Below are 24,106 nucleotides of genomic sequence, written 5' to 3'. Positions count from 1 at the left end.
TTGCGGGGCCTATCAGCAGCGGCAACTGAACTCGACGAAGGAGTGCTTCTCACAGATCAGAGGCGGTTATTTAAAACGAGAGTTTCGCGTGCGTTAGTCCATTGTCTCTCAGCAGCAGCAACTGAGCTCAATGAACTAAATAAAAGTACAGAAGGGATAGGAAGAGTGGCCTTTGTTGGGAGTAGGCCAGTGGCAAGAGTAGAGGCTTTGGCTCATTAAGGCTTTGGCAAAAGCGGGCTTTAGCGAGGTAAGTGGGTAGGTGGACTTGGTTTTTGATTTTTCTTTGCTTTTTTTTGAGGAATAGAGAGCATGTTGGTAGGGTTAGTATTTTGCTCTGCGTGTTGGATGTGAGAATCCTGGGAATCTTCCAGTCTCCCAGATGGCCACATCTGCACCAAGATGCAGCTCCTGAGAGACCGTGTTAGGGATCTGGAGCTGCAGTTCGATGACCTCCAACTTATTAGGGAGAGTGTACAGGAGATAGAGGAGCTACAGGGGGTTAGTCACCCCGAGGCTGCAGGAGTTAGATAAGTGGGTGACTGTCAGAGAAGGGAAGGGAAGAGCTCAGATAGTAGAGAGCACCCCTGTAGCCATACCCCTCAGTAATTGTTATCTTGTTTTGAATGCGGTTGAGGGGGATGACCTGACAGAGGATGACCAAGGTGATCGGGTCCCTGGCACTGAGCCTGGTTCCGTGGTGCAGAAGGGAGAGAAGAAGAGGAGGAATGTGGTAGTCATAGGGGATTCCATAGTGAGGGGAACAGACAGGAGGTTCTGTCAGCCTGATAGAGATACCCGCATGGTGTGTTGCCTCCCAGGTGTCAGGGTACGGGATGTCTCGGATCAGGTGCAGAGTATTCTGAAGGGAGAGGGTGAACAGCCAGAAGTCTTGGTACACATTGGTACCAATGACATAGGTAGAAAAAGGCAGGAGGTCCGGAAGAGAGAATTCAGGGAGTTAGGTAGGAATCTGAAAAACAGGACCTCTAGGGTAGTAATCTCAGGATTGCTGCCTGTGCCACGTGCTCACGAGTGCAAGAATAGCTTGATCAGGCATATTAATGTGTGGCTGAGAGACTGATGCAGGGGGCAGGGCTTCAGATTCCTGGATCATTAGGGCCTCTTCTGGGGGAGGTACGATCTGTACAAAAAGGACGGGTTACACCTGAACCCAAAGGGGTCCAATATCCTAGCAAGCACATTTAACAGAGCTGTTAGGGAGGGTTTAAATTAATTTGGCAGGGGGACAGGAACTGGAGTGATAGGGTTGAGGAAGAGGAAAACAGAAATAAATCAAAGATAGCGTGCAACAGAGATTATAGAAAGAACAGGCAGGAAACGAGGCATAATCACAGCCAGTGGCATGAGTTACAGGGCAATATCGGCATGGTGCAGTTAATACAGAAAGCAACAAATACTGGACTGAAAGAGTTATATTTGAATGCACGCAGCATAAGGAATAAAATGGACGATCTTCAAATTCAGCTACAGATTGGCAAATGTGACGTTTTGGCCGTCTCTGAAACTTGGCTAAAGGATGGCTGCCATTGGAAGCTGAACGTCCAAGGATATACAATGTATCGGAAAGATAGGTTAGTAGGCAGAGGGTGTGATGTGGCCCTGTCTATGGCTCTGTGTATAAGAAATAATATTAAATCATTAGAAAGAGATGACATACGATTGGAAGGTGTAGAGTTGAGTTAAGAAATGGCAAGGTTAAAAGGACCTCAGTGACAGTTGTACACAGGCCACCAAGCAGCAGATATGGATTACAAATTACAGCGGGAGATAGAAAAGGCGTGTCAGAAAGGCAATGTCATGATAATCGTTGGGGATTTTAATATGAAAGTGGATTGGGAAAACCAGGTCAGTACTGGATCTCAAGAGAGAGAATTTGTAGAATGTCTAAGGGTTGACTTTTTAGAACTGCTTGTTGTTGATCCCACTAGGATCAGCTGTGCTGGATTGGGTGTTGCACAATGATCCGGACGTGATAAGAGAGCTTAAGGTTAAGGAACCCTTAGGGAACAGTGATCACAATATGATCGATTTCACATTGAAATTTGATAGGGAAAAAATAAAATCCAATGTGTCAGTATTTCAATGGAAAAAAGGAAATTACAATGGCATGAGAGGGGAACTGGCCAAAGTTGACTGGAAAGGGACATTTGCAGGAAAGACAGCAGAGTAGCAATGACTGGAATTTCTGCAAAAAATTAGGGAAGTGCAAGACAGATATATTCCAAATAAGTAGAAATTTTCAAAGGGAAGAAGGACACTACCGTGGCTGACAAGTGAAGTCAGAGCCAAAGTAAAAGCAAAAGAGAGTGCATACAAGGAAGCCAGAGCTAGTGGGAAGATAAAGGATTGGGAAGCTTTTAAAAACTTGCAGAAGGAAACTAAGAAGGTCATTAGGAAGGAAAAGATGAATTTTGAAAGGAAGCTGGCGACTAATATCAAAGAAGATACTAAAAGCTTTTTTAAGTATATAAAGGGTAAAAGAGAGTCAAGGTTAGATATAGGACTAATACAAAATGACGCTGGAGATATTGTAATGAGAGATGCAGAGATGGCAGAGGAACTGAATGTATTTTGCTTCAGTCTTCACAGTGGAAGACATCTGCAGTATACCGGACATTCAAGAGTGTCAGGGAAGTGAAGTTTGTGCAGTGACAATTACGAATGAGAAGGTGCTCAGGAAGCTTAATGGTCTGAGGGTGGATAAATCTCCTGGACCTAATGGAATGCGCCCTCAGGTTCTGAAGGAAGTAGCTGGAGAGATTGTGGAGGCATTAACAATGATCTTTTAAGAATCGATAGGTTCTGGCATTGTACCAGATGATTGGAAAATTCCAAATGCTACCCAGCTATTTAAGAGGTGTGGGAGGCAGCAGAAAGGAAACTATAGACCTGTTAGCCTGACATCAGTGGTTGGGAAGTTGTTGGAATCGCATGTTAGGGATGAGATTATGGAATACCTGGAGGCACATGACAAGATAGGCCAAAGCCAGCATGATTTCCTGAAAGGAAAATCCTGCTTGACTAATCTACTGCAATTCTTTAAGGAAATTACAAGCAGGGTAGACAAAGGAGATGCAGTAGACGTGGTGTACTTGGATTTTCAGAAGGCCTTTGGCAAGGTGCCGCACATGAGCCTGCTTAGCAAGATAACAGCCCATGGAATTACAGGGGAGTTACCAGCATGGGTGGAGCATTGGCTGGCTGGCAGAAAACAGAGAGTGGGAATAAAGGGATCTCACTTTGGTTGGCTGCCGGTTACCAGTGGAGTTCCAGAGGGATCAGTGTTGGGACTGCTGCTTTTTACGATGTATGTCAATGATTTGGAATATGGGATTAATGGATTTGTGGCTAAATTTGCTAATGATACAAAGATAGGTGGAGGAGCGGGTAATGTTGAGGTAACAGAGAGACTTAGATGGGCAAAGAAGTGGCAAATGAAATACAATGTTGGACAGTGTATGGTCATGCACTTTGGTGGAAGAAATAAACAGGCAGACTATTATTTAGATGGGGAGAGAATTCAAAATGCAGAGATGCAAAGGGACTTGGGAGTCCTTGTGCAAGATACTCTAAAGGTTAACCTGCAGGTTGAGTCGGTTGTGAAGAAGGCAAATGTAATGTTGGTAGTCATTTCCAGAGGTATAGAATATAAGAGCCGGGATATGATGTTGAGGCTCTATAAGGCACTCATGAGACCACAGTTGGAATATTGCGTGCAGTTTTGGGCTCCTTATTTTAGAAAGGATATACTGACGTTGGAGAGGGTTCAGAGAAGATTCACAAGAATGATTCCAGGAATGAAAGGGTTACCGTATGGGGAATGTCTGGCAGCTCTTGGGCTGTATTCCCCGCAGTTCAGGAGAATGAGTGGGGATCTCAGAGAAACATTCCGAATGTTAAAAGCCCTGAACAGATTAGCTATGGCAAAGTTATTTCCCATGGTAAGGGAGTCTAGGACAAGAGGGCACAACTTCAGGATTGAAGAACATCCATTTAGAACTGAGATGTGGAGAAATTACTTTCGTCAGAGGGTGGTAAATTTGTGGAATTTGTTGCCACGAGCGGTCATGGAGGGCAAGTCATTGAGTGTATTTAAGGCAGAGATAAATAGGTTCTTGAGTAGCCAGGGCATCAAAGGGTATGGGGTGAAGGCAGGGGAGTGGAAATGACTGGAAGAATTGGATCAGCCCATGATTGAATGGCGGAGCAGACTTGATGGGCCAAATGGCCCACTTCTGCTCCTATATCTTATGGTCTTAAACTCTTCTCGGGCTTCCAGCTGGGTACAAGTATCAGTTTTAACTGACGTTTCGATGACAAACTCTGCCATCTTCATCAGGGACGATGTCTGGGCCTGTCTGCTCCGTTTTTTTAAAACCCTGTCAGTTGTCCCTCCTGATTTGCTCTTGAAGACTAACCAATGGTTTAAGATCCTCCCTTTGAGAAGCAATGGAGTTTAAGGTTTACCTTCGTGAGGGATAAGATAACTTAGCCTTTTCGAAGGGTGAAGGTGAGCCACCATCCTCCCTCCAAAGGCTACCAGAGATATAGCCAACCCAGGTTTGAAGCTAAGGGGAACTTCTTCTCCCCATATGAAGCTGGAAGATTTTTACTTCCATAATCTCAACATTGACCTGGTGGTAAGTTTTATTTCCTCTAAACTGGGAAGCCGATTAAAGAGGACACCACCAAATTCAGATGTGACAAGAAAGGTTAGGAGACATTTAGAACTTTGAGGTTATGAGCTTAAAATTTAAGGAAGAAGTACCTGTAGAGCTTTAAAGGGTGTGGATCAGTTTGAGATTGATACAGGGTTACGGGGCAGAATGAACAGTAAAAACTAGAAGCTAAATCTAGAATCCAAAACTAAACCTAGAATTCTAACTTACAACCATTCAGGGCCCCAAACAGTCCTTCCAGGTGAGATGACACTTCATCTGTGAATCTGTTGAGGTCATCTATTATATCCAGTGCGGCCTCCTGTTTATCGGTGAGACCCGACATAGATTGGGAGACCCCTTGGCCAAGCATCTACACTCTATCTGCCAGAAAAAGTAGGATCTCCTAGTGGCCACCCATTTTAATTCCACTTCCCACTCCCATTCTGACATGTCAGCCCTTGGCCTCCTCTAATGCCATGATGAAGCCACACTCAAATTGGAGGAGCAACATCTTATATTACCCCTGAGTAGCCTCCAACTTGATGGCATAAGCATAGATTACTCGAACTTCCAGTCATGGCCCCCTCCCCCACCATTCCCCATTCCCATTTCCCTCTCTCACCTTATCTCCTTACCTGCCCATCACCTCCCTCTGGTGCTCCTCCCCCTTCCCTTTCTTCCATGGCTTTCTGTCCTCTCCCATCAGATTCCCCCTTCTCCAGTCCTCTATCTCTTTCACCAATTGACTTCCCAGTGCTTTACTTCACCTCTCCCCCTCCCAATTTCACCTATCACCCACAACCTTCTGTTTCTTCCTCCCCTCCTCCAACCACCTTCTTATTCAGACTTCTCATTTTTTTTTTCTCCAATCCTGATGAAGGGTCTTGGCCCAAAACATTGACTTTACTCTTTTCCCATAGGTGCTGCCTGGTCTGCAGAATTCCTCCAGCACTTTGTGTGCGTTGTTCAGATTTCAAGCATCTGCAGATTTTCTCCTTTGTGATTACATCAGATCTCATTCATCTGTCAGCTCAGTGTTGGTCTACCCGGGGTCCCTGTTCAACAAATCACCAGATTTTAAATTATCATCCTTGTTTTCAAAAAAATTACTCTATAGCTTGTCCATTCCTGTCCTTGTAACCTTACAATCCTTCAAGCTCAACTTCTGCCCATTTGTCCTAATATCTCTTAACAGGGTACAGTGTCAGATGCCGTCTGATTTTGCTCCCATGAAGGATATACCATGTTAGAGAATCCATAGAAATTACTGTTGTTGAACACTGTGGTTTTGGGAAGTTTTAGAAGAGAAAATTTGAAGCTAAGGCTTCAAGATATTTAGGAGCCTAGACCAATGACATTTGAAGGAAAATCAAAATCTGGAAATCTGAAATACAAACAGAAAATGCAGGTCAGGCAATATCTGTGGAGAGACAGAAAGAGTTAATAATTCAGGTCAAGGACCCTTGGTCAGATGTTAATGAGTGGATCTTTGAGGAGGAAATCGAGTGCAAGTAGAGGGGGTGGGATTCACATGAAATAAAAAAGTAAGATTCAGAGGACACGGAAACATTGGAGTTATGGAACTAGAGGAGATTTAGAGAATATAAGGACTGAGATTGTGCAGAATTTGAAAACAAGTATAAAATTTTTAAAATCAAGATGTTACTAGACACGTGGCTGATGTTGGGGACTGAAGTGAGCTGCTAGTGGATGCATGGGACTGGTATTGGGAAATAAAACTGGTCAGGTGTCAGGTCTCTCAGTGGGAGAGTATTTTGCAGATAGTGATCACAATTCTATCTCCTGTACCATAGCATTGGAGAGGGATAGGAACAGACAAGTTAGGGAAGCGTTTAATTGGAGTAAGGGGAAATATGAAGCTATCATTCAGGAACTTGGAAGTATAAATTGGGAACAGATGTTCTCAGGGAAATGTACGGAAGAAATGCGGCAAATGTTCAGAGGATATTTGCGTGGAGTTCTGCTTAGATATGTTCCAATGAGACAGGGAAAGGTTGGTAGGTCCGGATATTTGGAGGGTACAGCCCAGATCCAGGTCAGGATCCGTTCAGCAGTCTTATCACAGTTGGAAAGAAGCTGTTCCCAAATCTGGCCGTATGAGTCTTCAAGCTCCTGAGCCTTCTCCCGGAGGGAAGAGGGATGAAAAGTGTGTTGGCTGGGTGGGTCGTGTCCTTGATTATCCTGGCAGCACTGCTCCGACAGCGTGCGGTGTAAAGTGAGTCCAAGGACGGAAGATTGGTTTGTGTGATGTTCTGGGCTGTGTTCACGATCTTCTGCCGCTTCTTTTGGTCTTGGACAGGACAACTTCCATACCAGGTTGTGATGCACCCTAGAAGAATGCTTTCTACGGTGCACCTATAAAAATTAGTGAGGGTTTTAGGGGACAGGCCAATTTTCTTTAGTTTTCTCAGGAAGTAAAGGTGCTGGTGGGCCTTCTTGGCAGTAGACTCTACTTGGTTGGACCAAGTCAGGTCATTTGTGATATTGACCCCGAGGAACTTAAAGCTTTTGACCTGTTCCAGTTGCGCACCACCGATGTAAATTGGGTCGTGTAGTCCGCTACTCCTTCTGAAGTCAACAACCAATTCCTTCATCTTGCTGACGTTGAGGGATAGGTTATTGTCTTTGCACCATGCCACCAGATTCTTAATTTTCTCTCTGTACTCAAACCCATCATTACCCGAGATACGGATATTGAGTTTGATGGAAACTCGGCGACACAATCATGGGTGTACAGTGAGTACAGCAGGGGGCTGAGTACATAGCTTTATGGGGCATCGGTGCTCAGAATGATTGTAGAGGAGAGCTTGTTCCCTATTTTACAGCCTGGGTCCTGTCTGTGAGGAAGTTGAAGATCCAGCTGCAGATCTGAGTGCTAAGGCCCAGGTTCCAGAGCTTAGGAATCAGTTTAGTTGGAATGATGGTATTAAAGGCAGAGCTGTAGTCAATGAAAAGGAGCCTTACGTATGCGTCTTTATTCTCCAGGTGTTCTAAGGAGGAATGTAGGGCCAGAGAGATGGCATCTGCCGTTGACCTGTTGCTCCAGTAGGCGAATTGCAAAGCGTCGAGGTTGACCGGTAGGCTGTGGTTAATGTGTGCCATAACCAAGCTCTCGAAGCACTTCATAGCAATTGATGTCAGAGCCACAGGTCGATAGTCATTCAGGCATGCCACCTTGCTCTTCTTCGGCACTGGGATTATCGTTGCCTTCTTAAAACACGAGGGGATCTTAGACTGAAGCAAGGAGCAGTTGAAGATGTCAGCAAACACTCCAGCTAGCTTGCTTGCACAGGCCCGGAGAACCCGTCCTAGGACACCATCCGGGCCCGACGCTTTCCTTGGATTTATCTTCAGGAAGGCCCTTCTAATGTCCTCCTCGGGGACGATGAATCTCGATGCCACCAGGTCCAGTTCATCCGGAGGGATCAGGACGCTCCTCTTCTGTTCGAATCTTGCATAGAATACGTTAAGTTCATCAGGAAGAGAAGCACCACAGTTATTGATATTCCCAGCCTTTTCTTTGAGCCCAGTGATCTCATTTAGACCCTGCCATAGTCTACTGGCATCCCTCTGGTTAGACTGGGCTTCCAACTTGGCTCGATGTTGCCTCTCGGCGCCCTTGATGGCTTTCCAGAGTTCACGCCTGGATTCCGTGTAATGACTGGTATCCCCAGACCTAAAACCCACAGCTTTAGCCTTTAAAAGGGACTTGACCTCACAATTCATCGAAGGTTTCCGGTTAGGGAATACCCGGATCGTCTTGCAAGACACACAGTCCACCATGCATTTCCAAATAAATGATTGGTAGGTTGATAGAAAAGATACTGAGAGGCAGGATTTCTGAACATTTGGAGAGGCATAATATGATTAGGAATGGTCAGCATGGCTTTGTCAAAGGCAGGTCGTGCCTTACAAGCCTGATTGAATTTTTTGAGGATGTGACTAAACACATTGATGAAGGTAGAGCCGTAGATGTAGTGTATATGGATTTCAGCAAGGCATTTGATAAGGTACCCCATGCAAGGCTTATTGAGAAAGTAAGGAGGCATGGGATCCAAGGGGACATTGCTATATGGATCCAGAATTGACTTGCCCACAGAAGGCAAAGAGTGGTTGTAGATGGGTTATATTCTGCATGGAGGTCAGTGACCAGTGGTGTGCCTCAGGGATGTGTTCTGGGACCCCTTCTCTTCATGATTTTTATAAATGATCTGGGTGAGGAAGTGGAGGGATGGGTTAGTAAATTTGCTGATTACACAAAGGTTGGGAGTGTTGTGGATAGTGTGGAGGGCTGTCAGAGGTTACAGCGGGACACCGATAGCATGCAAAACTGGGCTGAGAAGTGGCAGATGGAATTCAACCCAGATAAGTGTGAGGTGGTTCATTTTGGTAGGTGAAATATGATGGCAGAATATAGTATTAATAGTAAGACTCTTGGCAGTGTGGAGGATCAGAGGGATCTTGAGGTCCGACTCCACAGGACACTCAAAGCTGCTGAGCAGGTTGACTCTGTGGTTAAGAAGTCATATGGTGCATTGGCCCTCATAAACCATGGGACTGAGTTTAGGAGTTGAGAGGTAATGTCACAGCTATATAGGACCCTGGTCAGACCCCACTTGGAGTACTGTGCTCAGTTCTGGTCACCTCACTGCAGGAAGGATGTGGAAACCATAGAAAGAGTGCAGAGGAGATTTACAAGGATGTTGCCTGGATCGGGGAGCATGCCTTATGAGAATAGGTTGAGTGAACTCGGCCTTTTCTCCTTGGAGCGACGGAGGATGAGAGGTGACCTAATAGAGGTGAATAAGATGATGAGAGGCAGTGTTCGTGTGGATAGTCAGAGGCTTTTTCTAAAGGTAACTTCTAAAGTAAGTACATGTTCGGCACAGCATTGTGGGCCGAATGGCCTGTATCGTGCGTAGGTTTTCTCTGTATTAGGATTTGGAGAACGGAGTTTTGGATCCGAAGTTTATGGAGATTTGGATATGTCCAGAAGAGCAGTGAAATACTTTGTTACCAGTTAACAGAGGCGTAGATGGCGGAATTTGGTAGCAGAGGGATGAGATAGCGGAAAATGTTCTCCGGAGCTGGAGTTATGCATTCGCTCGTTAATATCTAGTTGGGAGCGAGACTTCTCAACCAGACATCAACGAGCTCTTCACATCGAAAGCAGCTGCATGACATTATCCCAGGTCACCAGCAGGTCGCGGTATTGCAGCACAACTTGTAATAGCTTAGCGGTCCCAGCGACCCTCGCTAGGTTTGTGGTACCGCTCTCATCCGCACTATTTAGGCAACAGGTCTGCTCATAGCAACCCTTACTGGACCCAGCTACACCGCTCCCCACCAGAGTCCCGACCCATCAACTCGAGGAATTCTGCAGATGCTGGAAATCCAAATCAACACACACACACAATGCTGGTACCTTGCAGAGGCACAGCGACAACTCGCGGATACCTCCTCCTATTTACCCCTCGATTGTGACCCCACTAAGGAGCACCAGGCCATTCTCTCCCACACCATCACCGACTTTATCCGCTCAGGGGATCTCCCATCCACTGCTACCAACCTTATAGTTCACACACCTCGCACTTCCCGTTTCTACCTCCTACCCAAGATCCACAAACCTGCCTGTCCTGGGAGACCTATTGTCTCAGCTTGCTCCTGCCCCACCGAACTCGTTTCTGCATACCTCGACACGGTTTTATCCCCTCTTGTTCAATCCCTTCCTATGTTCGTGACACTTCTCACGCTTTTAAACTTTTCGATGATTTTAAGTTCCCTGGACCCCACCGCTTTATTTTCACCATGGATGTCCAGTCCCTATATACTTCCATCCCCCATCAGGAAGGTCTCAAAGCTCGACGCTTCTTTTTGGATTCCAGACCTAACCAGTTCCCCTCTACCACCACTCTGCTCCGTCTAGCGGAATTAGTCCTTACTCTTAATAATTTCTCCTTTGGCTCCTCCCACTTCCTCCAAACTAAAGGTGTAGCTATGGGCACCCGTATGGGTCCCAGCTATGCCTGTCTTTTTGTTGGCTTTGTGGAACAATCTATGTTCCGTGCCTATTCTAGTATCTGTCCCCCACTTTTCCTTCGCTACATCGACGACTGCATTGGTGCTGCTTCCTGCACGCATGCTGAGCTCGTTGACTTTATTAACTTTGCCTCCAACTTTCACCCTGCCCTCAAGTTTACCTGATCCATTTCCGACACCTCCCTCCCCTTTCTAGATCTTTCTGTCTCTGTCTCTGGAGACAGCTTATCCACTGATGTCTACTATAAGCCTACTGACTCTCACAGCTATCTGGACTATTCCTCTTCTCACCCTGTCTATTGCAAAAACGCCATCCCCCTCTCGCAATTCCTCCGTCTCCGCCGCATCTGCTCTCGGGATGAGGCTTTTCATTCCAGGACAAGGGAGATGTCCTCCTTTTCTAAAGAAAGGGGCTTCCCTTCCTCCACTATCAACTCTGCTCTTAAACGCATCTCCCCCATTTCACGTATATCTGCTCTCACTCCATCCTCCCGCCACCCCACTAGGAATAGGGTTCCCCTGGTCCTCACCTACCACCCCACCAGCCTTCGGGTCCAACATATTATTCTCCGTAACTTCTTTCCCTCCCCGCCCCCCCGCATTCCGCAGGGATCGCTCCCTACGCGACTCCCTTGTCCATTCGTCGTCCCCCCCATCCCTCCCCACTGATCTCCCTCCTGGCACTTATCCGTGTAAGCGGAACAAGTGCTACACATGCCCTTACACTTTCTCCCTTACCACCATTCAGGGCCCCAAACAGTCCTTCCAGGTGAGGCAACACTTCACCTGTGAGTCGGCTGGGGTGATATACTGCGTCTGGTGCTCCCGATGTGGCCTTTTATATATTGGCGAGACCCGACGCAGACTGGGAGACCGCTTTGCTGAACACCTACGCTCTGTCCGCCAGAGAAAGCAGGATCTCCCAGTGGCCACACATTTTAATTCCACATCCCATTCCCATTCTGACATGTCTATCCACGGCCTCCTCTACTGTAAAGGTGAAGCCACACTCAGGTTGGAGGAACAACACCTTATATTCCGTCTGGGTAGCCTCCAACCTGATGGCATGAACATCGACTTCTCTAACTTCCGCTAATGCCCCACCTGCCCCTCGTACCCCATGTTATTTATTTTTATACACACATTCTTTCTCTCACTCTCCTTTTTCTCCCTCTGTCCCTCTGGATATACCCCTTGCCCATCCTCTGGGTTCCCCCCCCCCCTTGTCTTTCTTCCCGGACCTCCTGTCCCATGATCCTCTCGTATCCCTTTTGCCAATCACCTGTCCAGCTCTTGGCTCCATCCCTCCCCCTCCTGTCTTCTCCTATCATTTTGCATCTCCCTCTCCAACTTTCAAATCCTTTACTCACTCTTCCTTCAGTTAGTCCTAACGAAGGGTCTCGGCCTGAAACGTCGACTGCACCTCTTCCTAGAGATGCTGCCTGGCCTGCTGCGTTCACCAGCAACTTTCATGTGTGTTGCTTGAATTTCCAGCATCTGCAGAATTCCTGTTGTTTGAGAATTCAGCAGGTCAGGCAGAAATCCATGGAAATGAATAGACAGGTTTAGTTTCGGGTCGAGACCCTTCTTCAGGACTGGAAAGAAAGGGGGCAGGCGCCAGAGTAAAAAGCTGGGGAGGGAATAAAAGGCTGAGGATAGCTAAAAAGTGATAGGTGAAGCCAGGTGGGTGGGAGTGAAGGAATCTAATAGGAGTGGACCATTGGAGAAAGGGAAGGAGGAGGGACCTGGGGAGGTGATAGACAAGAGGCAAGAGGCCGGAGTGGGGAATAGAAGGGCGGGGGGGGGGGAGGAGTGAGGGGTATTTTTTTACCGGAAGCAGAAATCGATATTCATACCATCAGTTTGGACGCTACCCAGAAGGAATAAAGTCAGAATCAGAATCAAGTTTAATATCACCAGCATATGCCGTGAAATTTATTAACGTAGCGACAGCAATATGGAGGAAAAACAAATAAATGTATGTGTATGTATATTAAATGGTTAAATTTTAAATAGTACAAAAACAGAAATATTAGAAAATGAGGTGGTGTTCACGGGTTCAATGTCCATTTAGGAATCGGGTGGCAGAAGGGAAGAAGCTGAATGTGTGCCTTCAGACTTCTGCAACCCCTTCCTGACGGTGACAATGAGAAGAGGGCATGTCCTGGGCGACGCCGCCTTTCTGGGGCACCGCTCCTTGAAGAAGCCTTGGATAGTACGGAGGCTAGTACCCAAAATGGAGCTGATTAATCTGACAACTCTCTGTATCTGCTTTCGATCTCCCATTTAGCAGCTCACACCCCAACCCCATAGCACACAGTGACGGGGCCGGTCAGAATGCTCTCCGCGGTACATCTGTAGACGTTTTCGAGTGTTTTAGGTGACAAACCAAATCTCCTCTAACTCCTAATGAAATATAGCCGCCGTCTTGCCTTCTTTATAGTTGCTCAACATGTTGGGACCAGGTTAAACCCTCAGAGATCTTGACACCCAGGAAACTGAAATTGCTCACTCTCTTCATTTCTGATCCCTCAGTAAGGATTGGTTCGTGTTCCCTTGTCTTACCCTTCCTGATGTTCACAAAAAGCTCTTTGGTCTTACTGACGCTGAGTGCAAAGTTATTGCTGCGACACCACTCAACTAGCTGGTATATCTCCTCTCCATCTGAGATTCTATCAACAATGGTTGTGTCAGCAGCAAATATACAAGATAGCATTTGATCTATAGCTAGACACACAGTCATGGGTATAGAGAGAGTAGAGCAGAGAGCTCTGCGGTGCGCCGGTGTTGATCGTCAACGAGGAGATGTTACCAATCCAAAGACTGTGGTCTTCTGGTTAGGAAGACGATCCAATTGAAGTCTTCCTCCATTCATGGACTATGAAGCTAATGAGACTATTTTTGTTACTGACTTTGGTCAGGAAGCTCCTCCACTGCCTCACCATCTGTGTGCCTGTGATACCTCGTACTCACGACCAGTCTCTTCACCCCGTAGAGATCTTTCACTATTCTTGATAGAGTTCTCCTTGTATGCGTAGAACACAACATCTATTCTTATGCTACTCTGACTGCCTTCCCTCAGAGCCATACCCAGAATTGCTGTAGCAACATCTCTGAAAGTAACTTGTTCACCTTTCACTCTTTGGACCAAGTTCACTCCATCAACCACTGTAGCAGAGTTTCCTGGGAGTTGCTCTTCTATTGCTACATTTTTCTGCAAGGTTGTGGCTAAAGTAGCTTTATTTGTCTTTCTCAGTAATTGTTCTGGTACAGACAGGGCCCAGGGCAATGGACCAAGGGGATGAGAAAGGATATCTTCCATACATAGACTGCGCTCTTGTGCCATCATTATGATGCTTGCAAACAAAGACCTATCTGCTTTCAAGATGATTGCCCTCTCATTTGATTTCACTTCTCTCTTCTTACACATATCACTGAATGTTTTCAGCTTGTTGGTTTTCATTGGGTCATGGAATTTCTTTGCTGCTGGGTTTTCCTCTAGTCTCTCATCCTTGAAGGTTGCATAGCATTGCTCACCAATCTCATATGCCTTCATCAGGTCGGAGGCAATGTCCTTGGGGGCTGCCTTTGCCCTAGAGATGCCAATGAGGTCCTGTTTCTCTGCAAATGGGTTGACCCATTCATGTATGAGGCTAACCACTGCTGAAACTGCTTCCTCATCTTTCTGGATTCTTGGCCGCTGTAGCTCCTCATGACAAAGCTCTGATTTGTTGTCTTGCACCATCTCCCTTAACTGTCCCAGGATTGCACTGCGATGCTCAGCTGATAGCTCCAGCGTTCAGGTTGAACCGTGATGTGCGCCTTTGTTCACTGTGGCTTCAATAGCCTGGTCCACAGGGATCTGCCCAAAGGGGTTGTTAGTTGACAGCTGCACTGCGAATTGGCCTGTCTTGAAGGCCTCATTCACAGAAGGGTTCTTCTCTGGGAGGTTCATTATCTGAGCGAAGGGGACAGGTACCTGGCATAATTCATCCTATCATAGGCAAAGAACCATGGGATCATGGTTCTTATAGCATGGAGGTGCAACTCCCAGTCCCCCTCACAGAAAGCTACCACCGCTGCAATGCTATCACATATTTTCTAGCACTAGGGGTGTATACCTCGCCAAAAATCACTATAAGAATTATTCCCCCCAGATGGTACCGGTGGCCCAAATTTGGAGTCCTGGCTCATGGACTAAACAGGAAGGTCCAGAGGCCCAGGTTCTGTAGCTTATCGATCAGAACTGTGGGAATGGTGGTGTTAAACGCTGAGCTATAGTCACCGAACAGCTTCCTGACATAGGTGTTTGCGTTGCCCAGGAAGAGCCATTGAGATTGTGTGGCGAATTGCGGTGGGTCCAGGTTCTAGCTGAGTGTTGCTCCTCCAACCCGAGGTTGGCCTCATCGTGGAACATGGACCGGCAATGTCTGAACGGGAATCCGAATTAAAATGTTTGGCCACTGGGGCGTCCCGGTTCCGCTTTTGGAGGATGGAGCCGAGGTGCTAGACGAAGCGATCCCCCAATTTATGAAGGGGTCTCACCAAGGTAGAGGCCGCCGCATCGGGAGCACCGGACCCAATAGAAGATACCAGCAGATTCGCGGGTGAAGTGTTACCTCACCTGGAAGGACTGCATGGGGCCCTGAAGAGAGGAGAGGAGAGGAGGGGAGGTGAATGGGCGGGGTAAGTGCCGGGACGGAGATTAGTGGGAAGGGACGAACGGACAAGGGAATCACGGAGGGAGCGATCCCTGCGGAAAGCGGAGAGCCGATCCTCAACTCGTATACGAGTCCTGTTGACACCGACCCTCACTGGGAGGCGAGACCCTCAGCGGAGTACGGATCCCACTAGCAACGACCAGTGCAGGGTTACAAACTCTTCTCTGGTGTTGGAATTCATAGTCATACTTTATTGATCCCGAGGGAAATTGGTTTTCGTTACTGTTGCACCTCAGGGCGTCTGACCCTCCAAGGGAGGAGTTGTAAAGTTTGATGGCCACAGGCAGGAATGACTTCCTATGACGCTCAGTGTTAGCCACCTTGCTTGAAGCCTCGCTGCCTGGGTGATCTTCCAACCCATGGAATTATTCCAATCGGAGCGGTGTGCCGTGGATCTGGAGGAATGGAAGATCAATAGTTCCTATGGCTTCACTCTGGTGGCCCGACGAGAGTCCTCGCAACTTAAAGCGCTGCAAATCCTCAGCGAACCAGGAAGCATCTCTGGAGGGGGAATCGGGGCTAAAGTTCCACGTGGATGGCATCTCCTTTCGGCTATTGTACAAAACCATCAGTCCGTCTTCCTCTCCAGAGCTGCCGCCCACGCTGAGGATTTCTAGCATTCCTGGTTCATTTCGCTCGGTACCTGTCCAACCCCGGGTTTGAGCGAGGAGCGAGGACAGAGCTAATGAGGTAGCTTTAACCTGAAGACAAGGTGACGAGTTTTGGGACATTGGAGGGGAAATGCGGTTTACGTGTAATCACTGACATTATTTAAACCGCCTCCTGCCGGGTGTCTCGTTCTCTACCTCACCAACAATGGGCATGCGCGTGTTTTATTAATCTCATCTAAACCGCAAAGCTGTCCTTTAATTCTCCTAGCAATGCCATGTTAGATTTTATCTGACAGCAACCATAGCAACGGCTCATATTCCCAACTCGCCAAAGGCGGGAACCACTCAAGTCAGACCTAGTGTCAACCGACACCCTGCTTGAAGAATTTCCCCGACAGGAGCACCGCGCTCTTTCCAAAGAGAAACCGACTGCCGCCCCGAGGGCGAGGGGAGTGATTGAATGTCGGCTCCAAAATGTTGTAAAGGAATTGATGGCAAAGTGGGGGTTCGGAAAGAAGGAGAACCGCCTTTTTATTACATCCAGGCTACCAGCTCAGGATCTACAGGCACTAAGGCAGCGGGAATGCGCCAAGGGGAAGATCAACAGGCAATGTTAATATCTTGAGTTACACATAACCACTATGGATCGAATCGGAGAGGATACGCATGACGGGCTGAATGGCTTCATATTGTCATCAAATTCGCCTGCTCCTATGGAGGAGCTGCAGCCCACATTGGTGGAGTGATTAAGGACAGGGAGGGTTAAAGGGCAGAGATGGAGGAGCACAGATTTGACAGGAGGGTACAAGGAGTAATGGGGTAATGGCGGCAATTGAACAGAGCGAATTTTTAAATTGAGGTATTTCTTCCCTTAGGTGGTTCCCGCCCCCCACATGGTATGGACAGCAGGGTAATATAGCGGGTAGCACAACATTTTACAGTAGCAGCGACCCGAATTTGTATACTTACTCCGTGACTGCACGGGTTTCCTCCGGGTGCTCCAGTTTCTTGCCACTTTCCAAAGACCTACCGGTTGATAGGTTAAGTAGTCAGTGAAAACTTGTCCCGTAATTAGAAACATAGAAAACCTACAGCACAATGTAGGCCCTTCGGACTACATTGTGCTTCGAACTACCTAGGGTTACCCAAAGCCCTCTATTTTTCTAAGCTCCATGTACCTATCCAGAAGTCTCTTAAAAGACCCTTTCGTATCCGCCTCCACCACCGTCGCCGGCAGCCTATTCCAAGCACTCACCACTCTCTGCATAAAAAACTTACCCCTGACATCTCCTCTGTACCTACTTCCAAACACCTTAAATCTATGCCCTCTTGTGCTAGCCATTACAGCAATGGGAAAAAGCCTCTGACTATCCGCACGATCAATGCCTCTCATTACCTTATACACCTCAATCAGGTCACCTCTTATCCTCCGTCGCTCCAAGGAGAAAAGGCCGAGTTCACTCAACCTATTCTCATAAGGCATGCTCTCCCATCCAGGCAACATCCTTGTAAATCTCCTCTGCACCCTTTCCATGGTTTCCACGTCCTTCCTGTAGTAACCAGAACTGAGCACAGTACCTCAAGTGGGGTCTGACCAGGGTCTTATATAGCTGTAATATTATCTCTCAGCTCTTAAACTTATCCCACTGTTGATGAAGGCCAATGTACCCTATGCCTTCTTAACCACACAGTCAACCTGCGCAGCAGCTTTGAGTGTCCTATGGATTTGGACCCCAAGATCCCTCTGATCCTCCACACTGCCAAGTCTTCCCATTAATGCTGTATTCTGCAATGATATTTGACCTACCAAAATGAACCACCTCACACTTATCTGGGTTGAACTCCATCTGCCACTTCTCAGCCCAGTGTTGCATCCTATCAATGTCCCGCTGTAACCTCCAACAGCCCTCCACAACACCCCCAACCTTTGTGTCATCAAATTTACTAACCCATCCCTCCCACTTCCTCATCCAGGTCATTTATAAAAATCATGGAGTAGGGGTCCCAGAACAGATCCCTGAGGCCCACCACTGGTTACAGACCTCCATACAGGATATGACCCATCTACAACCACTCTCTGCCTTCTGTGGGCAAGCCAGTTCTGGATCCACAAAGCAATATCCCCTTGGATCCCATGCCTCCTTACTTTCTCAATAAGCCTTGCATGGGGTACCTTATCAAATGCCTACTGAAATCCATATACACTACATCTACTTCTCTACCTTCAATATGTTTAGTCACATCCTCAAAAAATTCAATCAGGCTCTTAAGGCACGACCTGCCTTTGACAAAGCCATGCTGACTATTCCTAATCTTATTATGCCTCTCCAAATGTTCATAAATCCTGCCTCTCAGGATCGTCTCCATCAAGTTACCAACCACTGTATCTTCGAGATACCAGAACCCCAACATTCCCCCATAGCAGGTAGGGTCCCTGTCTGCAGTCTGCTTTCTGATCCTCTCCTGTTCCAAGTGCACACCCCACCCAATCCCCATCCTCCCAACCTGACAGGAATCCAGATTCATTCTGTGCAGCTGGTGTGGAAGGTTGTGAGGTATATACGCGTGTCGTACAAGTGCTCCCACTGTACAAGTGATTGCCTGTCCGTGTGTGTGTCCATTTTGCCCTCCTGTCACCGGCCAGAGCCAGCTGACTCTCCTGGTGCCAGTGGACCCACTTCCCTGCAACCTTTGCCCAGGTACAACCAGTCACCACCACCCCACCCCTCCTCCCCCAGCGGCATTCCCAGGGACCAGCAAGGCAGAGTGTGAGGGTGGTGGGGTCCCCCAGTCTAGCCCCTGTTCCCGAATTCCAACCCTCCCTTGTCTCTTTGCACCCTCCCAAGAGTCCAGTGCCCTCCTTCTGGGGAATTATTCCATCACTACCTCCCCCCCCCCACCCCCCGGGTAGTTCTGTTCCTGGTTTAGGAAGAGATATTCTGCTATCCCCATTCTGCCGTCCTCCTCTACACACATATCCACCCCTGGTGAGAAAGTGCCTCTCTCTCTGTTGTCAGAGTGTAGATGTTCCCAATATTGTACCGTAATCTCCACCCTCTCCCTGAATGTGTTGGAAGACTCTTAACAAATATTGTGTCGTGTTTTATAGGACCTCTCCCACCACCAGGCACCCCTTGTAGAGAGAGAAACGCCCTCTTTCCTTTTTTTTCCCCATTAGACTAGAATTAAATTGAGGGATTCAATGTTCCACAGTGCCTGTCAATAATAATTCCAGCACCTCTGGCAGATTTTCATCCACTGTTCAGCCAGCATTCTTCCCCATCTTAACACCACCTTACAGGATCTGCTCACTTCCTTTACTGGGATCTTACGATGCACACATTGTGAACGGTTATCCAGCGGCAGGGGTTTTAGTTTGATAGGTCGCATTTGTACGAACTGTCACACAACAGCCACCAGCCAAAAGTATTCACCAGTATTGCCCTGAACCACTGCCATTTGGAAATGAATGCAAAATCTTCCTGTAGTAGCAGGTCATTGAACAGGGAGCCTGTGGCAGGCAGCTCATCTGACTTTCTCAGGGCCTCCATCTGAAAGGTTGCAGAAACATTACCTTGCATGCCCTCCAGCTCCCACATCTCATGCGTTTGTGTCCAGTGGATGAAAACCTTGCAACTGGTTAACACACTGACCTGGGCACAGTGGCCGACAGCAGCAGCCCACCATTCTCTGGAAAGTGGGCAGTGAACATCAGTGTCACCCGCATGTGAAACCACAAAAATGGTTATTGCACATTTCCACAGAGACAAAACGTAAAGATTTTTACTCCCCATGTATGTAAAGTCAATTCAATTCCAGACTTCAGGCAAAGCACCACCACGATTCCTTATCAGCACAGTCCAGGAAAAAGCAAAGGAGATACACAATGAAAATTAGTCCCTTTATTGAAATACTTTATTTTTCAACTCTCATCTTAAAGCCAGAAATTGTAAAGTAGTGCCAAGAGACATGTCAGTGTATGCACACAGAACAATCTTTAAAAGCAAGTGATATGGACTAGCAGCCTGCACACCTGCACAAGCCAATCCATGCAAAAGTCTTTCCAATTAAAGTGTAACGTGGAGCCCAACTGCTCCCCACACTGAACCCAGATCAAGTCACAAAACATGAATAATGATCGACGCGCAGTGCAGAGGCAAAGTAACAGGCTGTCTGGGCTCCCAACTTTGAGCTGTGGAAAGAATCAAATCAGTCAATCGTCCCTCCTGGGGCTGGGAGGGAGGGAGAATGAATTTAATATCTTCCATCAGAACTTGGGCTCAAAGAAACCAGTGAAAACATACAGATGGTATTTGTCTAGTTGGACAAAACATCTCTTGGTTAGGTCACCCAGATCACCATTTCTGAACTTGGCCGATTGCTCACCCCTTATTTGCAAGCAGCCATTACTGAAACACAACTCTCTCCCCAATATATGGCATAGTCAGTCAGCAGTTAGCATGGGAAATTACATAGACATGTCCCGGGAACACAAAGTGGGTCCCATTGAAATGCATAAATCAAGTCAAACTGCATCCTGCATTTAGCCTTAAACTATTAGTGTTTAATACTGATTACTCACATTAAAAATACTAAAAAAAATTTGAAAGGTTCTACACAAAAGATCAACAGTCCTGCTGACACAAAGCAGCTATTACAAAATAGTGTAAACTGGTTTATATATTAATTTCAAGAATAAATAACTAGATTGAAATCGCTGCATCAGTTACAGACTGATAGTCATGAGCTTTTAGCACAGAGGCTCACCGGAGTGTATCTGGACTTGAGGAGCTGGCATCAGGGCACAAGGTAGTCACAACTTGGGCTCTGCAGAACCCATAATGTAAACAATGACCAGATCTTTCACTTGAGATTATCCCATACACTGAGAGAAGTCCCTCTAAGGTCTGGAGCAATGATAGGGGGTTTGGGTGGTGGGAAGAAGGTGGAGGGGAGGGTAGTGCTTGATTCCAAAACACCACTGAGCCCCATATGTAGTTTTGAGGGTGCCTATTTGACCCAAATAGACCCTGATGCACATTATGCTGGAGGCATTATTAATGCTGGTTCAATTCTAGAAACCACCATAAACTTGTAACAAGGTTCTGTGCTCTCAGCACAACTCACTTCATCTTTCCCTACTCCCTGCCATTAAGCCAGGGTCACATCCCACAATACATCCATCTCTCCCTCAGCTACTTAACTAAACCATCTTTTCCTCCGGATACAAAACATTCCTATTTGGCCTTGCTGGATATTGTTACCTGTCTGTGACAAACCAACATCACTGGAGCAGAAACAGATCTTCAAGAACAGTGGACAAAGTCACCCGAGCTGAAGGCCTTGTGCGGCCAGTTCCTTTCATGACTAATGCTCAACATGCTACCACAATGGAGACACCCGAGTCTTCTGCAACACCGTACACCTTTGTTTCCAGGGATCAGAGACACAAACTTCTCAGCCAAGATCTGTTTAAGCAAAAGTTTCAGCCATGTTCTCCATTCCACTGTTCTCCAATTCAACAGCTCCTGGGAAACAAAACCCTTCAGGGTCGGTAGGAATCCTTCACTCTCTCCAAGAACTTCACTATTCTGATGCTTCATGTTAATAGCCTTAGGCGCCTATTTGGAACCCAGAATATTTTGTGGTACAGGCTGGAATAGAGATTTTATATTAATAAAAACCATTTCACCAACTAGCATTAATTAGCTCCTCATGAGAGGAAAGGCGGGGAGGCAGTCATGCATTTGGATTTGGTGTAAATTTTATTCAGGACCCAACCAATTAGTATTTACCTCTAATTCAATGCCTACTGCCCACACTGAGACTTGTCCAGCAGTCTGCAAGGCCCTCATCAGGAATATGTTCTCAGTTCCTTCCCCTAGAAGGGAGTGTGCAATTAATTTTTGTGCTACTCCCATCACTCATCCTCATTGATAATGTTTAACTTACCCAAGCTAATTAACATGCAGTATATATTTAATATCAAGCAGCACCAGAGTTCCTCATTTAACTTGGTAGAATTTTCTAGAAGCAGTGTTGTAACAAACTAAGCGTTTGGTTCTCAATCTACGGTAAAAGTCAAAGTATAAACCCAGTCTCAAAAGCTGCCCAACACAACCAGATTACCACAGCATCAATTTGACCAACAGCACTTGCCAAAAATTCTCCAACCAATGAGAGGCACTTCCTTTACTATCCTATTGGTTGAATTGGCATTTGCTTCAAGAACATGTGACATCCAACCAATAAAAAAGGGCATGACATGGGAGGATCACTGACTAAGTAGCTAAACCACACACCAGGACTCTCCCCAACAGGACATTTTGTTGGAAGAAAGAAAGAAATTAACTCAAGATCAGAACATTATACAGATCTTACTTACTTTGCACAGCTTTGGACCAAGTCAAATTGACAATATGACCATTGGACAAAGTCAGAAATGGGAACAACTTACCTCCTGGTTAGATTATTCCTGGGCACAGATATGCGGCCAGTTCAAGACCAGCTCGGCTACTGGGCTGTTTGTCCACTGTAGACCAGAAGTCTAGTCTTCCACAATGTCTAAAGTACCAGAGAGCAGATCCAACCCCACCAGGTCACAGATGCTGCAGCAAGAAGTTGGACTGTGACCAAGGGGGCAAATATTTGAAAGTGGAAAGACTTCCTTTATAATCTGAGTATTGACTGTCAATCAGAGGAAGGAGAGAACAGAGTCTTCGTCCTTCCTATATAATAGCTGCTTCTCGTAACATAGAGCTGTGGAGTTCAACTAACAGCAGGCCTCCAAATCAAAGCCAAGAATGTCAGCTCAACCAAGACCACAGCAAAATATTCATTCACAGTAACCAAGAATGGTTCAAATAGTCTCTTCCCAAGTTATTTATGTTAGGGACAAAAGCATTTAAAAAAACGAAACCGCCACTGTCAGATTATTTGGTGGCTAGCCGGTCCCATCTCAAACCTTTGGTCCCAGTTGGCTCTTACCCTCCCACCATGGTCATAGTTTTGGCTCTTCACCCAGTTCACTGCTGCTCTAGTGATCTCTAAGCTCCCAGCTGATACAATTGTGCAACTGAAGAAAGGTTTCACAGGAACTGGGACAAAGCTTCCATGGTTACGTGCATTACCCGACGCATCACTAGAAACAAACACTTCAGAAAGGGTCTACATATTGCCTGGGGCAGGCTAGGGTTTAAAATAAACCTGCCCAGTTCTATCTCTGGCTCTTTTTGTCCTTGGAAAAAGGGTGCTCAAAGGAGTTACACTCCCTGTGGCCACCAGCAATCAGAATTCAACTTTGCATGCTGGGAACGTCTCCTCTTGCATGACAACCGTACTGTTGCTGCCCAACACAGTGATGTTCAAAGACTGCTGCCTCTCGTGTGTCTCCTGGTACCATTCATGCATGATGGGAGAGTCAAAGGTCGGGATTATGGTGACCTGCAAAAGGAAAGGACAAGGTCACATAATTGACTACAAATATCATTCCAGAACTTCAGCAAGCACAAGACGTGGTGGGCAGGATATTAAATCAGATGTTACAAAATTGCCCCAAAACCATTGAATGGTGTCTGGTGGGACAATAGACATGTTGCGTCCAACAGCTGCCCCCGTTGCTCAATGCATAATCCATCCACGTACTTAGCCCTGACAGTGCGAGATACAGTTCCACTAGGACGAGACACCCTGAAAAACCATGCATCCTCCAAGCAATCCGTGGCCAATAAAGTTATTATAACATGCACAGAATGCGGGAGGAACTTAGCTCAGGCATCTTCTATGGAGAGGAATCAACAATTGATAGTTTCGGGCCAAGACCCTTCATCGGAGCTGGAAAGGAAGGGGGAAGGAGCCAGAATAATGTGTGGGGGTGGGGAGGAGAAACAGTACAAGCTGCCAGGTGTCCACAGCTAAGAGGCATTCCCACAATAGCAATCAGATCATTTATCTTTGTGGCACTGAAGGTGGTATTAACCTGGAGGCTGGGAAGAACACCCCAAGAAATTCTTTATGACAAAACCAGCAAAGG

At 46.7% G+C, this 24,106-nt stretch overlaps 1 protein-coding gene across 2 annotated transcripts in view; it reads right to left on the bottom strand.

The window, feature by feature from the left end:
• Positions 1–19,968: 19,968 nt before the first annotated feature.
• Positions 19,969–24,106, bottom strand: part of map1sa (microtubule-associated protein 1Sa) — a 44,651-nt gene continuing 40,513 nt past the window's right edge. For both annotated transcript variants that reach the window (XM_063032738.1, XM_063032740.1), the window contains one exon: positions 19,969–23,517. In XM_063032738.1, the coding sequence (XP_062888808.1) occupies positions 23,362–23,517 (156 nt within the window). In that variant the 3' untranslated portion in view covers positions 19,969–23,361. The remainder of the gene's footprint in view (positions 23,518–24,106) is intronic.

The sequence above is a fragment of the Mobula hypostoma genome, chromosome 24 (genome assembly GCF_963921235.1).
Source record: "Mobula hypostoma chromosome 24, sMobHyp1.1, whole genome shotgun sequence".
NCBI classification, from domain to species: Eukaryota; Metazoa; Chordata; class Chondrichthyes; order Myliobatiformes; family Myliobatidae; genus Mobula; species Mobula hypostoma.
Note: the sequence above shows the minus strand (reverse complement) of the source record. Positions and strands in the feature narration are given on the sequence as shown.